General features: G+C 41.3%; 1 protein-coding gene across 4 annotated transcripts in view; it reads left to right on the forward strand.

Annotated features, from left to right (window-relative positions):
* The window catches only part of LOC125970555 (anoctamin-1-like), a 139,466-nt gene that overhangs the window by 115,805 nt on the left and 8,902 nt on the right, over positions 1 to 14,759 (forward strand). For all 4 annotated transcript variants that reach the window (XR_007482133.2, XM_049722978.2, XM_049722979.2 and 1 more), the window contains 6 exons: positions 88 to 289; positions 6,158 to 6,269; positions 6,425 to 6,482; positions 7,265 to 7,365; positions 13,491 to 13,633; positions 14,410 to 14,562. Coding sequence is in view for 3 of the 4 variants with exons in the window: in XM_049722978.2 (XP_049578935.1) it covers positions 88 to 289; positions 6,158 to 6,269; positions 6,425 to 6,482; positions 7,265 to 7,365; positions 13,491 to 13,633; positions 14,410 to 14,562 (769 nt within the window). In the remaining variant the exon portion in view is untranslated. The remainder of the gene's footprint in view (positions 1 to 87; positions 290 to 6,157; positions 6,270 to 6,424; positions 6,483 to 7,264; positions 7,366 to 13,490; positions 13,634 to 14,409; positions 14,563 to 14,759) is intronic.

The raw sequence follows: 14,759 nt of genomic DNA on the forward strand, positions 1-14,759 counted from the left end.
GTAAGGAGTTACTACATGTATCTTTGTTATTGGTTGTGATAGTCTTGTACATTGTATCTGTGTAACTGTGCATTTTTGTGTTGTTAGATGGGTGTTACGTTTGCCATTGTTTTTGGTGTGATCATATACCGGATCTCCACAAAAGCTGCTCTTCATATGAGCTCCAATCCAGTGACACGGAACCATGTACAACTTACAGTCAAAACAACAGCAGCCATTATCAACCTTGTGGTCATCCTTATACTAGATGAGGTGTATGGAGCTGTGGCACGATGGCTTACTGTTTTAGGTAAGTGTAATTAAATATATGAACCATTTAAAAAATGTGTTGACTCATTGAGACCTATTTTTGTGTACAGAACCAATCTAGTGCAAAGCGCAGTCTGTGTGCATGGGTGGAGTTTTCTCAGTTTTGGTAATTTCCTAGCCTTTTCACATGGAGAATTGGGCGTAAGGGGGCATAAGAGGCCATTGTGTGGTCTACCAAATTCACAAAAACGCTAAACTTGACTTCCCCTAAAGCAGGTTCTGCCTAAGTACAGGAGTCTGTCTACCAAAAATAGGTCCCATTTTGTAACTGATTGCAGTTATTAAATATCAATTGCTTTATCAGCAATTATTTACATCAGTAGCAGTGTCAGGCTGAGGACAAGGCGGAGGACTCGGATGCAGAGTCGTTTCTTTCTTGGATTTATTCCAGCAAGCACACTGATCAAAAGTACAAATCAAAACGCCTCCTGCGAGGGAAAACACGTGGCAAAAAGTACAAACAGAAGGCGTCGCACTGAGGCGAGAAAAAAGGCTAAAAGTACAAATCAAAACGCCTCTTGCGAGGGAAAACACGTGGCAAAAAGTACAAACAAAAGGCGTCGCACTGAGGCGAGACAAAAAGGCTATGGGGATCACAGTACTAACAAAAGGCGTCGCTCGGGGGCGAGACAAAAAGGCGATGGGGATCAAGGCACAAACAAAAGCGTCGCTCGGTGGCGAGACAAAGAGGAGGGGTCTTACTGAGAGCTCGGACATCAAGGAATCGCTGGTGGTCGGGACGAGGCAAGACACACTGGCACAAGACAAGGGGAAGACACGGACTAAATACACACAAAAGGGCGGGGACACAGGTGATGACAATTAGTGTCAATTACGCAGGTGCACACAATCGGGATCAGGGAAGACAAGACAACCAAACACCGAGGAAGGAAACACGAACTGAAACGGAAGGGATGACAAAATAAAACCGGAAGTAAAGTTACGACAATCGACGAGACAAAAAAACGGAAAAATAAACGCGACCGCATGACAAGCAGTTTTTTATATGGCCAATATGGGCAGTGTCACGGAACGAAGCAGGGCAACCAAATGCAGCTTGGACCAATGTTTATTGAAGGGGAAGGGCTAGTGGAGAACAGGATAACAGGGGCCAACACAGGCAGCAGACGGGTAGCATACCGGACAGCAATGGGGCAAGATGACAGGAGCATAAACAGACGTGAACTTAGAGTAAACAGATGATCTGGAAGATAGTGACACAAGGCGTAAATGCGCAACAATTAACAAGGAGCAGGTGACAGTGATTGCGGTGATTACGGGAGATGCACAGGCAGGAAGGGGTGAGAGCACAACAAACACGTGGGTGCGACATATGCGGGACGAACAGGAGAGAGTGCGGCAGAAATCATCTGCGGGGTGATCGGCGCGACCGGGGAGCGGAGACGTGACAGGCAGCCACCCAGGACGACTTTCTCTGAGGGGTGACGCAACACTAATACATCTGGCAGGGTCAAGTTAAATCATAAAAAATATACAAGACTCAACCTGTACGAGATTCAAACCAGCATCCTTTTTTTTGTTTGTTTGATTTTGTATTCAAAAGTGTATCTTTGCACAAAACACTGGGTTTAGGGAAAATCCACAGCAGTCTATGCAAAGACTCAAGTAAAAACAAAAGTTATAGTGTTACGACTCGTCCCCGATCGTGTCATAGTTTTTTTTCTTGTGTCTGTGTGCTCGCCCCTCCCCTCCTGTGTGCCCGTGATCAGTGTGATTATTCCCACCTGCCTCACGTTACCTGTCGTGTATATAAGTCCTGTATGCCCCTCACTCCCTGTCGGATCGTCGATGCCGTCACGTTTGCTGTCCTTGTGGTTCCTGTCTGTTTCGAGTCTGTTTCTGTTTGCCATCCCTGTCGGTCAGTCTGTCATGTTATTAGTTTGCCAGTTCTCGTCTGTTTCCCTCGATGCCTCGTTCCACTTCCCTTTTCCCTCAATAAACCCTGGTCCAAGCTGCACTTGGTCGTCCTGCTCCATACTCCACCCCTGAGCGTGACATATAGCCTCTTAAAATATATGTTTTTGCCATTCCAAACATAACACAAACAATAACATGAACAGTGTTGTGTTCCAGTGTGCATATTATCATGCATATTTAAGAGCAGTTTAAGCAATGACAGATTTCCTGGCAATGTATATCCCACTTTTGATTTAATTACTCTGAATAAATGTTCAGTGAGAGAACTTGCTTTTCTGAACACTATGGTGCATGAAAACATCAGATTAGAAGGAGGACTAGGCTCATTAACAAAACAAATTGTAGAACTGAGATTTGACTGTATCTAGCCTGTATCTTTCCATTCCAAGCATCTTAAACTGTGCTCTTGTGTTTTCTTTCTTTTCATTTTTTTTGTCTAGACCAGGGGTCACCAACACTGTGCCCGCGGGCACCAGGTCGCCCGTGAGGACCGCATGAGTCGCCCATAGGACTGTTCTAAAATTAGCTCAAATAGCGGCACTTGTCAGTGAGCTGCATCTATTTATTTTACAGTGAAACCTCGGTTTTCGAACGTCCTGGTTCTCGAACAAATCGGAATTTGAACAAAAAATTCGAGATTTTTTTGCTTCGGTTGTCGAACAAAATTCGGAGGTCAAACCTCGCGAGATGAGCCGGGAGGACCCGAGAAAACCCGACCGCGTGGCTCGGATGCCGACTGACTCCGTTGTTATTGTATTTTCGTTACTTTGAGGATTGTATTAACCCCTAATCATGCCTCCAAAGAAAGCAAGTGGGAGCAGTAAAGCCATCCTAAAACACAAAGACGCTCTTAAAGCAATGCGACAGTAAGCGCCCTGCGCGCTGCGGTTGCACGATCGGACCAAATTAAGCTCCCTGCGCACTGAGGTTCACTTACATCAGGACTTTAAAAACATTTTCTAAATTTTAGCGACGGCTCTGTCACAATAATGCGACCAGCGCGGTGCAGTTGCGCGGTCGGCGACGCGCTACTGTTGCGAGTTCGGCGGTGCGCTGCAGTTGCTCGATGGGACGAAATTAAGCTCCCTGCGCACTTAGGTCCATTTAAATTTTGGAAAGCACATCAGGACTTTAAAAAATATTTTCTAAATTTCAGCGAAGGCTCTGTCACAATAATGCAACCACCGCGGTGCAGTTGCGCGGTGGGCGACGCGCTACGGTTGCGCGTTCGGCGGTGCGCTGCAGTTGCGCGATCGGACAAATATGCGCACATGCGACGAAAGCTCAGCGCCGCCTGTACTTCCTGCGGAAACTCAGGCGAGCAAGTGCTCCTCCGGCCGTCATGACTACATTCTACCGTGGCACCATTGAGAGCGTCCTCTCCAGTTGTATCGCTGTCTGGGGTGGTAGCTGCACTGAATACAACATGAAGGCCCTGCAGCGCATAGTGAACACGGCTGGTAAGATTATTGGTGCTTCACTTCCCTCCCTGAAGGGCATTTACACCTCCCATCTCGCCCGCAAGGCGACCACGATTGTGAGTGATGTGACTCACCCCGCTCACTCTTTGTTTGATCTTCTGCCCTCTGGGAAGAGGTACGGGAGCCTGCGCTCCCGCACCGCCAGACTCACCAACAGCTTCATTCTCCAAGCTGTTAGGATCCTGAACTCTCTTCCCCCTTCTGCGTAGCGTCCTGTACTTATTTATTGTGTTATTTGTTTATTTATTATTTATTCATCACTCTTATTTATTCATTGATTGTGCCTTCTCGTTTTATTTTTCTTGTGTTGTTTACTTCTATGTACATTGTGAACTATGTCTTGTCACCGTGGGATAGTGGGAACGTAATTTCGATCTCTTTGTGTGTATTGGCATGTGAAGAAATTGACAATAAAGCAGACTTTGACTTTCTTTTTACTTTGAAATGAAAAAATGCTGAAAAAAGGCGGGGTTTTTTGTCTTGAAATGGATAAAAAAAAAATCCATTATTTGTAATGGGAAAAATAGATTCGACTGAATTCGACTTCTGGAACGGATTGTGGTCAAAAACAAGGTTTGACTGTATTTTTGCTATTCTTGTTAAAAATCACACTTACCTGTGAACTGGAAATGACAATAATAACTCACAGTGAAAGCCAAATTGAGCAAATTGGCTATTTCAGAAGTGTGTGTCAAACTGGTAGCCCTTTGCCTTAATCAGTACCCAGGAAGTAGCTCTCGGTTTAAGAAAGGTTGGTGACCCCTGGTCTAGACTTTGTACAGGTAGAATTGGGTGTAATGTTTTTTTGCGTCTGAAGTGATTAAACCTTATGTAGTCGCTTCCCGGGACTGATAAATGGAGTGTTGGGATGTGTGCCTTGCACTTGAAAATAAAAAACAGACGGAGAGTTCTGTTGATGAAGGTGTTACGAATACAGTAATCCCCCGCTACGTCACAGTTCACTTATCGCGGCTTCAGTACATCGCAGATTTTTTCAAAAATTCAAAATAAAAATTCTACATTGAGGAATTATGGCACACAAGTTGCCCGCACACCAGCAGAAGGCAGGGAGTGCCCACACAATTGCAGTACGTACACTTGTACCTTGTTATAAAAAAGTTGTTATAATAATAAGAGTTCTAAAAATATATTTACAGTATTATTGTACCTTGTTTAAATTGTTATAATAATAAAAGAGTTCTAAACACATATTTACAGTATGTACACTTGTACCTTGTTATAAAAAAGTTGTTATAATAATAAGAGTTCTAAAAACATATTTACAGTATGTATACTTTAGCTACATCTACATGTTACACACACGCACGCACACACACACACACACACACACACACACACACACACACACACACACACACACACACACACACACACACACGTATCATATTTATACTATGTATACATTATTTTCTGTATGTCATTTATACTACGCTTTAATATAGTATTTACATGTTTGAAACTATTATTTAATGTTCTAATGATAACATATGTACTTATATGATTTAATATACATTTACTGATACACAAAATTATATGTATGTTAAAAATTAGAGGGCTACACTACATCACGGATTCTCACCTATCGCGGGTGGTCTTGGAACCAATTATCCGCAATAAACAAGGGATTACTGTACTTGCAGGTTTATTTTCCTTAGTAATCAACACAGTAAATAACTCATAACATAACCCTATTGTGATAAAGATTGTAATTCATTGAAGAAATTGATTCTACAATGATTCAGAGTGATTGTACCTCACTGGTGTCATATTTACGAAATAGATAACATCCACCACGTACGTCTGTGGAGCGCCAAATTTTTTGCCTGCGCCTCAGTCAAATACACTAAAATTGTGTTACAGCATCTGCACCACAAGTTAAACCTGTTTTTATTGAGTCTAAAATCTGGTTTACTTTTTGTAAACAAGTTTGCTGGGAAGCGCAGGGATGCCCGGTGAGGCTTAGCATGTCTACCAAATTCAGAAATACATAATTACATAAATATGAATTAGATAATAAATGCGTACGAGTTTTGAGAAAACAGGAACAAATGGCAAACTCACAGTTGGCTATTAACGGACGGATAAATCTTGCCCTTTGTTTTCAGTTGAGGGAGTTAATAAAATTGTCTTTTTTGTTAGCTATCATGATCTACCATCTTTAATTGCAGTATAATGCATTTAGTCAAGTCCATTGCATTGGATTTAAGCACAGTTATATACTGTATTAGAGCATGTGAAACTTTACAACAGAGCACGTTGCTGTGTGATACATTTTAGGCACCTTAATAACCTACACACATCATACTGTGTGCCTTTTCACTCATTTAGGTAAACTGGAAGTCACAATTGACACACATTTAGTGAAGGAAGTGTAAACCTTGCAAACCAAAATGTGTTTTCTATTATAGAGGTTCCAAAAACTGACAAGAATTTTGAGGAGAGACTCATATTCAAGACTTTCATTCTGAAGTTTGTCAATGCTTTCACACCAATTATCTACATTGCTTTCTTCAGGGGAAGGTTAGTTGTCTCACTGCAATTTTGGTTTATTTCATTTCATGTTTTTCATGTTTATTTCACTTAGTAGCACTAAAGCCTGAATGTTAAAAAAAAAAATGATAAAAGAATGCATTACCATTAAACATAATAATCTAATCCTTTCATTGTCTTATTAGGCTGGTTGGCCGACCAGGCAACTATTTGTATGTGTTTGAATCATACAGAATGGAAGAGGTAAGTCGTGCAATTCTGTTGAAAACAAAAGTTGTGACTGAAAATATTGTTGCACTCTATTATAATGGTATTGACTCAATTGACCCCTGGTAGCTTTGACTTTCCCAGCTTGTATTTATAAATGTACTGATGCACCATTCCAGAGTCCTGGGAAGTAGGAAATATCTCACTTACAACTTTCAAGCTCTATGCCCAAAGCAATGGACGTGTAATCGATGTGTTGAAAACAACATTCGTGATTTATTTTTCCTGTTAATTTTCTGAGATGTATACTGTTTCAAATTAAATACAGATAGAGGTGCAACGATTATTCAATTAACTAATCGACAACTCGTCAATTGTCAAATTAATTGATATTTTTTATAATCAATGGTGTAGTTACCATTTTTAATTTAGAAGTTCCTCAGATGCTCTGAATTCCAGCCTCTAAACAGTAAAGAATCCATGATAGCAGACTGATTATCTTTGCGTTTAATCAAAATAAAACTTTCTGTGAGTTCTTTGGAAAACAAGGAAAACATTTTTGCCTATTCTTTGAAATATTCCAGACCAAACCAGTAATTTATGTTTTCTGAACTATTAATTTAAACACATTTTTTTAGTAAAAAGATGAAAATTGGAATGGAAGCGTTTTTCATCTGATTCATCAAATAATTGATTCTTAAAATAATCATTAGTAGCAGTAAAATAGTTTATTTTTCAGTGGGTGCCATGATTGTTGTGTGACAGTTTTTGTTTTTTAAGAATTGAAACTATTTCACACCTTTATTCTGAATTCATAGTGTACTCATGGAGGCTGTCTGATGGAGTTGTGCATTCAGCTGAGTATCACCATGTTGGGGAAGCAGCTAATTCAGAACAACCTTTTTGAGATTGGAATACCGTAAGTTTTCATCAGATACTAATTGTAATATAAAATATATTTCCATTTTAAAAAAATTATGTACTGAAATTTCTCCTGAATATATTTATTCAGGGAGGAATGTTTCAACAAACTGTAAATCACAAGAATATGGTTGTGATGAAAGTAAGCAGTCACTGCCAAGCGATCACGCAATAAAAATGTGCTTACCTAACACAGATCTCAACCACAGCAAAAATCTTGAAAAGTGTCAAATTACATGGTGCTTAGGATGGTACAAGGTGGTGCGTGAATGTGTATTGGATTTGGCCCAGACAAATTGGCTCAGATGAAATTCCAAATTTCACCAGAAGATGGTGACAAAGCTTGTTTAATCAATATCCAACATGTATTCAACATTGATGTTCCATTTACACATGAACGTATAAATGTGAGCAAAGGAAGGAGGCAGGGGTTAATAGTGATACTGTGTAGTGGAAAGGCTTGGGTCCCACGTATGAGCGTGACCCGAGGTCACGTTCATCCGATTGAGGCCCGGGCAGATGTAACGTTAACAGTGATGCTACTAGGTGGAGTACTGCGGATGACTCATGAACCTGACCCAGAGGTTAGCTCATCCGGTTGAGGTTGGAGCTGCAGCTGCAGTCTATTCTAGAATCAGTCCTGGGAAACACAGGTATATGACGTAATGGAAAAACTGGTACGTGACCAAGCTGGCGTAGGACCCACATACGGAGGCCTATAAAGAGGTCGTCCTGACAAAGAACAGAGCTGCTCGCTCGCTGGTTCGCTCGCGCTCCCCGTCAAGGCTTTGCCCCTGCGGGCTGCCCGTGGGCCAAGAACGCAGATTAGACGAAGTTAGATTTTTCATTATTTTCGAATTGGACTTTGTCAAATTTTAAGCGTAAAGACAGGCTAGGAGATGTGGACCTCGGTGCAGCAGAAAGGAGCCATTTTTAAGGCGTCATCCTCTCCCTCCTTTAGGCCAGCCTGTCCTTTTAAACAGAATTCGGATTTTTGGAACAACGAGAATCAATCTGATTTTGAGTTTTCAATCGAGAGAACTTCGAGACTGAATAATTTTTGCTCTATTGCGATTGGTGAGCGGAATTATTATTGTTTGTTCAATCGACAACAACAATCAAGACTTGCACCGTATTTTTCGGACTAAAGGTCGCTCCGGAATATAGGTCGCATTAGCCATAAAATGCACAATAGCGTGAAAAAAAAACATATATAAGTTGCTCCGGAGTATAAATTGCATTTTGTGGGAAATTTATTCGACAAAATCCAACACCAAGAACAGACATGAACGAGCAACAACAGGCTAAATGATAGGTATGCTAACGTGACATAAACAGAAACGAAGAGCTGAGAATAGGCCTGACGTAACATTCTGAGTTATTCAAATAACTATTACATAAATAACACGTTTATAAAACCATCTGTCACTCCAATTCATTAAATCCATCGATCGTCCTTTATGTCAACAATGGGTGCTCGCCGCTGACGGCGCTTGCACTTCAAAATATTCCACAGGCCCATATAACGATATATAAATTATATATCAAATAACTATTATATAAGCAATAATATTATCAAACCATCTGTGTCACTCCAAATCATTAAATCCATCGATCAAATTCCTCGTCCTTTGTCAATAACGCCGCGAGTGCGCCCTGACGACAGCCTCGTCGTTATTCCACAGATCTAGTATATAACTATATTGTAGCGTTAACAAAGTACAAGGGCCCAAGCACCGGCGTGGACTTCCATCCCCGGAGGTGGCACTTCCAGCCACGGAGGTGGAAGAGAGCTCCATAGAATAGGACCGGGCGTGCGTAAAAGTCATGTCCAAGCCCCAACTTCCATCCACAGAGATGAAAGAGAGCTCCGTAGAGTAGGACAGGGCATGCGTAAAAGCCATGTCCGAGCCCCATCCACCGTCCCCGGGCAGCCACCCGACCGAGCGCCGGCCCCTGACTTCCATCCACGGAGGTGAAAGAGAGCTCCGTAGAGTAGGACCGGGCGTCCGTAAAAGCCATAATAGTTTTTCAAACCTTCTGTGTCACTCCAAATCCTTAAATCCTTCAAACTCTTCGTCCTCCGTGTCACTTACAAACAAAGCCGCTAATGATGCCGGTAGTACGTGGGGCCCTTCGTCATCTTCGTCATCCCGTGATTGAATCTTTGTCCTTTATGTAAACAACCGCCGTCACTTGAAATTCAAATTACAGTAATCCCTTGCTACATCGCGGTTCGTTTATCGCAGTTTCACTTTATTGTTTTTATTTTTGATATATATATATATATATATATATATATATATATATATATATATATATATATATATATATATATATATACATATAAGTCGCTCCTCAGTATAAGTCGCCCCCCCACCCAAACTATGAAAAAAAAACGTGATTTATAGTCCGAAAAATACGGTCATTATTTTTCTTACTTATTCATTAAATTTTTTCTTAATCCTTAGTTCGGTTATCGATTGTTTCGTATTAACTATGTTGAGCATGGTTTTATATGCAGTAATTAAAACTTTAAATCTCTTTTGTTTCTCTATTATAGTCATACTTTTTAAAGTGAAAACAACTTTTATCGTTGACATCAGGAAGTGTCAGATCTGGTTTGAAATAGTTAACTTAAGACTCAGCTAGTGCGGGAGCGCCCTAGTGTAAATAAACGAATCCCTGTGGTCTTAACAAAAGACAGCTTAAACTATCCGAGATTTAACAAGCGCAACAAATCAAAGGAAGATAGCCGCCAGAAGTAAAAGGGTGTGGTCATTCTGACGCTGTGTCTCAACAGATTACTCTACACGAGCTTCAATTGACTTTAAAGGAATTGGCGTCCTGAAAATATTTAATTGATTCCTTCAGAATTAATTTCTTAGAGGCGGACAGAACTCGGACGAATATTTTCCGAACTCCGGTTTATTTAACTCTCGTCTCCCAATGAGAGCTGCGGGGCCAAAGGTGAGTTTAACCCTTTAAACGGAGAGCCGGTCGCTTACGTTTGATAAGTGCAGGATTTGACAAAAGCTCCATGAATCTTGATTCCTCCTCTGTCCTTCGCCCGCGACCTGGGCACCATTCCGTCCCTGTCCATCTGCGTCATTGAAAAGGTTTCATCACTGGTTTCATCCTTCCTTCCACTGTGCCTTTGTGTAAAAAAAATAATTTAAAAAAAGCACACCAGGGGTCACCAACTCTGGTCAACACCTGATTCAAATAATCAGCTCCTCAGCAAGTTCTATAAAAGACTGATAACAATCCTGATGATTTCAATCAGGTGTGTTGCAGTGGGGTTGCATCTAAAACAGGCTGGATAGGGCCCCTCAAGGACTTGGTGACCCCTGATTGAAACCATACGGTGGTTGCCAAAGAGCTTAACAAAGCCTCAAACAAAGTTATTTTTATTTGCAACCTTAAAACACCAAAATGTTAAGTTTAAAATTGCTTACGATACAATACAATACAACACATCCATCCATCCACCCATTTTCTGTACCGCTTTGTTCCCACGGGGGTCGCGGGCATGCTGGAGCCTATCCCAGCTGTTATCGATTAGTAGGCGTAGACAATACAATACAATACAATACAATACAATACAATACAATACAATACAATACAATACAATACAATACAATACAATTACAGTACAGCACAACTTTATTTCTTCTTCTTTCGGCTGTTCCCGTTAGAAGTCGCCACAGCAGTTTCCATTTGACTCTGTCACACCAACCACCTGCATGTCCTAGCACATCCATAAACTTTCTCTTTGGCCTCGCTCTTCTTCTCCTGCCTGCTGGCTCCATCCTCAGCATCCTTTTCCCTATATGTATACCTCAGGTCGCCCCTCAGCACATGTTCAATAAATACATCTCAATATCGACTCTATGACATTTGTCCCCAAACCGTCCCACCTGAGCTGTCCCTCTGATGTTTTCCTTCCGAATCCTGTCCGTCCTCGTCACTCTCAAAGAGAATTGAAAAATTTTCATCTCTGCCACCTCCAGCTCTGCCTCCATTATTTTTGTTAGTGCCAGCATCTCTAAGCCATGCAACATAGCTGGTCGCACTACTACCTTCACTCTTGCAGATATTCTTAAGTCACAGATCACTTCTGCCACCTTTCTCCACCCACTCGACCCTGCATGCACTCTCTTCTTCACCTCTCTGCCAAACTCTCCACCTCTCCCTCCACTCTCCAACTTTGGATAGTTGATCCCAAGTATTTAAAGTCACCTACTTTCACCATGTCTGCTCTTTGTAACCACACTTTTCCACCAGGCTCCCTCTCAGTCACACATACTTCAGTCTTGCTCCTTCTGACTTTTATTCCCCTGCTCTCCAGAGCATATCTCCACCTCCTCAGGCTAGAGTCAACCTCCTCTCTACTCTCACTTCAGATCACAATGTCATCAGCAAACATCATAGTCCATGGAGACTTCTGTCTGAGCAACCTGTCCATCACCACTGTGAACAAGAAAAGACTCAGATCTGATCCTTGGTATAATCCCACCTCCACCTTGAATGGATCTGACCTTCCTATTGCACATCTCACCTCTGTCACACTATCCCTGTACATGTCCTGCACTACCCTCACATACTTCTCTGCAAGTCCAGCCTTCCTCATACAATACCACAACTCTTCTCTTGGTTCCCTGTCATAAGCTTTTTCTCAATCCACAAACACACAGGGCAACTACTTCTGGCCTTCTTTATACTTCTCCATCAGTATTCTCAGAGCAAACAATTAATCCGTTATCGCGAATTTACACGACATTCGGGTGTGTTCGGCCATCTGCGGACGGGGCTGGGGGGCTGGGCCGGGGCGGGACGGGGGCGGGGCAATGACATACCAGCTCTGCCGAACCCCTGAAGCCGACTCACTCGATCGAACCCAGGTTAAGAACCACTGCACTAGATACATTTGGTTGACTGTAACTGAAAAGAGTTTAATCTATTTCTGTCAAGGTTATCTTTTTTTCTTTTTAAACTTCACATTTGGTCTGAATGTACAGATCACACACGCGAGACATAGCGGGAACAGAAAACTCTATTTTTGGCAGATTCCATATTAGTGTGTCAAAATGGTCTGTCGAACAGACAAAGAGTTGAGTCGGCACTTGACCCGGATAGCGACAATTAAAGAGACAGACGAAAACCCACTCCCGTCCGTCTTCAGTCAGTCCTATTTTTCATGTTGTCATTGTCGTATGGCGGTGTGGCATCTTCATCTTTTTTTACCCAAAGCCCAATGAACACACTAATGCCCAAATTAGTACACTCTTGCCTCACTCACAAATGAGTGTGTGCTTTTCTCCAAAGAGTCACCAATAAGAAATTCAAAACAGAATTCCATTTTATTCTGTCTTTTATCTTTAGAGTTAAAGTTACAGATATCTGGCCTCTCCCTTCGTGCTAACACCAGCGGTGCAGATGGGGGAGAAGGAGCATTGTCTTTTTCCCAGTATGTACATTTAAAGGTGGCAGATGTTTGCTTATGTCCAGATGTCCTTCAATAACGTGCTCAGGCCAGGTTCAGGGTTTGGTTGATCATGCCATTTGAGTTCAACTGTTGATTGGTCATCTCTGCAGCCTCCTGCAGTCACACCGTTCTTATTAATAAACAGATCAAGATCACCTGACCTGATCCTTTAAAACAGTTTAAATAAGCATGCATTTGCAAATATACTGTAGTGTGCATAGTTTACTTTGGATAAACAAGTGTATTCCAGTGGGCAATGTTTATCCCTGGCCACATACTCTGATGTGATCAATAGATAAGTACAATTATGAATAATAGTCTGAAATGCCTCAACACTTCAACTTTTGTCTCTTAAAATGTGCAACCATCCGGGACGTGTGGACAGAATGAAATGCCTACTTCTGGTTCACAGCACTCTTCTTTGTGGCTTGACATTTTTTGTTCACTTAAGAGGGCCTTTAAGGAAGATCAGATGAAAATTGTGCGAATGAATGTATTTTATAGATAAAAATCCATGTATTTTATAAAAAAACATGGTATTTTATAGATAAACACGAAACAATATCCTTTCTAAATTCAAAGCATTGAAAACATCAAATTATCTCCATCTTAGTGTGTATTTGTACATTCCTCAGCAAGCTAAAGAAGCTTATTCGCTACATCCAGTCAAAGCAAGGCACTTTTCAAGAGGAAGAAAGGCAGAAGAAGTTGCAGAGATATGAAATGGACCGCTTCCTGGAGCCATTTTCAGGGTTAACACCCGAATATATGGAAATGAGTGAGTATCACATATCAAAATCTAATTTTCTTTGTTAAAGGAAAAGTTGTGGAACACTTTGGTAAGCATGCCCAGCTTTTTTAAAACATCACAATCAGAATCAGCTTCATTGGCCAAGTTTGTGCATGCCAAACAAGGAATTTGACTCCGGTTGATCTCAGCCTCTGTACAACATTTAAGTGACTAACAACATTCAGGTGACTAACAACATTTAGGTGGCAAGAACAGGATATTATTGCCCAGTGATGTCTCTGAGACTCTACTAGTGGTGTGAGTACATCAAAACATGTTGCAGGCATCAACCTCAAAATCAATAAATATTTGCAAAACAAACAAAGAAACAAACATAAAAGAAACATAAAACAAACGGAAAAAAACCCAATAGAATTGCCAATTTGAGCATTAAATATGTTGCCGTTGTGATGTATTCATATGAATAAAGGTCGAAAAGGATGTCCCAATTTCACTGGCATTGGGGTTTGTATTTTCATTATTAATTTATAAAAAAGAGCTGATGGATCTGTGCGGTATTTCAAAAGAGTTGAGCCAAAACCTGTAGCTCTCAATTTACCCCTTGGTCTCTAGTATGTGCCCATTGTCACTTATGGGGTGACAAGCTCTGTGTCGTTCTCAAAAGGATAAGGTCAAAAAGACAAGCTGTGGAAATGATTTTCCTTCACAGGGTGTTTTCTAGTTAATGCTCACAAAACCCTCAGGAATATAGTCATCAAGTTTGATTCATTCATTAAGATATATTTTGTCTCTGTTTTCCCCAGTAATCCAGTTTGGTTTTGTCACATTATTTGTGGCATCCTTCCCATTGGCTCCATTGTTTGCTCTGCTCAACAACATAATTGAAATACGACTTGATGCAAAGAAGTTTGTGACTGAGTTGCGAAGACCAGTGGCGGCAAGAGCCAAAGACATTGGTTGGTCAACTATATACAGTACCTAATAATCGTTTGATTATCTCTCTCTCTCTCTCTCTCTCTCTCTCTCTCTCTCTCTCTCTCTCTCTCTCTCTCTCTCTCTCTCTCTCTCTCTGTCTGTCCTGTTAAACAGCTTGTCATCCGTTTCCGTCTCTGTAACACCAAGTGCCCACATGTCTTCCATTACTACATCTTTC

The sequence above is a fragment of the Syngnathus scovelli genome, chromosome 6 (genome assembly GCF_024217435.2).
Source record: "Syngnathus scovelli strain Florida chromosome 6, RoL_Ssco_1.2, whole genome shotgun sequence".
Taxonomy (NCBI): Eukaryota; Metazoa; Chordata; class Actinopteri; order Syngnathiformes; family Syngnathidae; genus Syngnathus; species Syngnathus scovelli.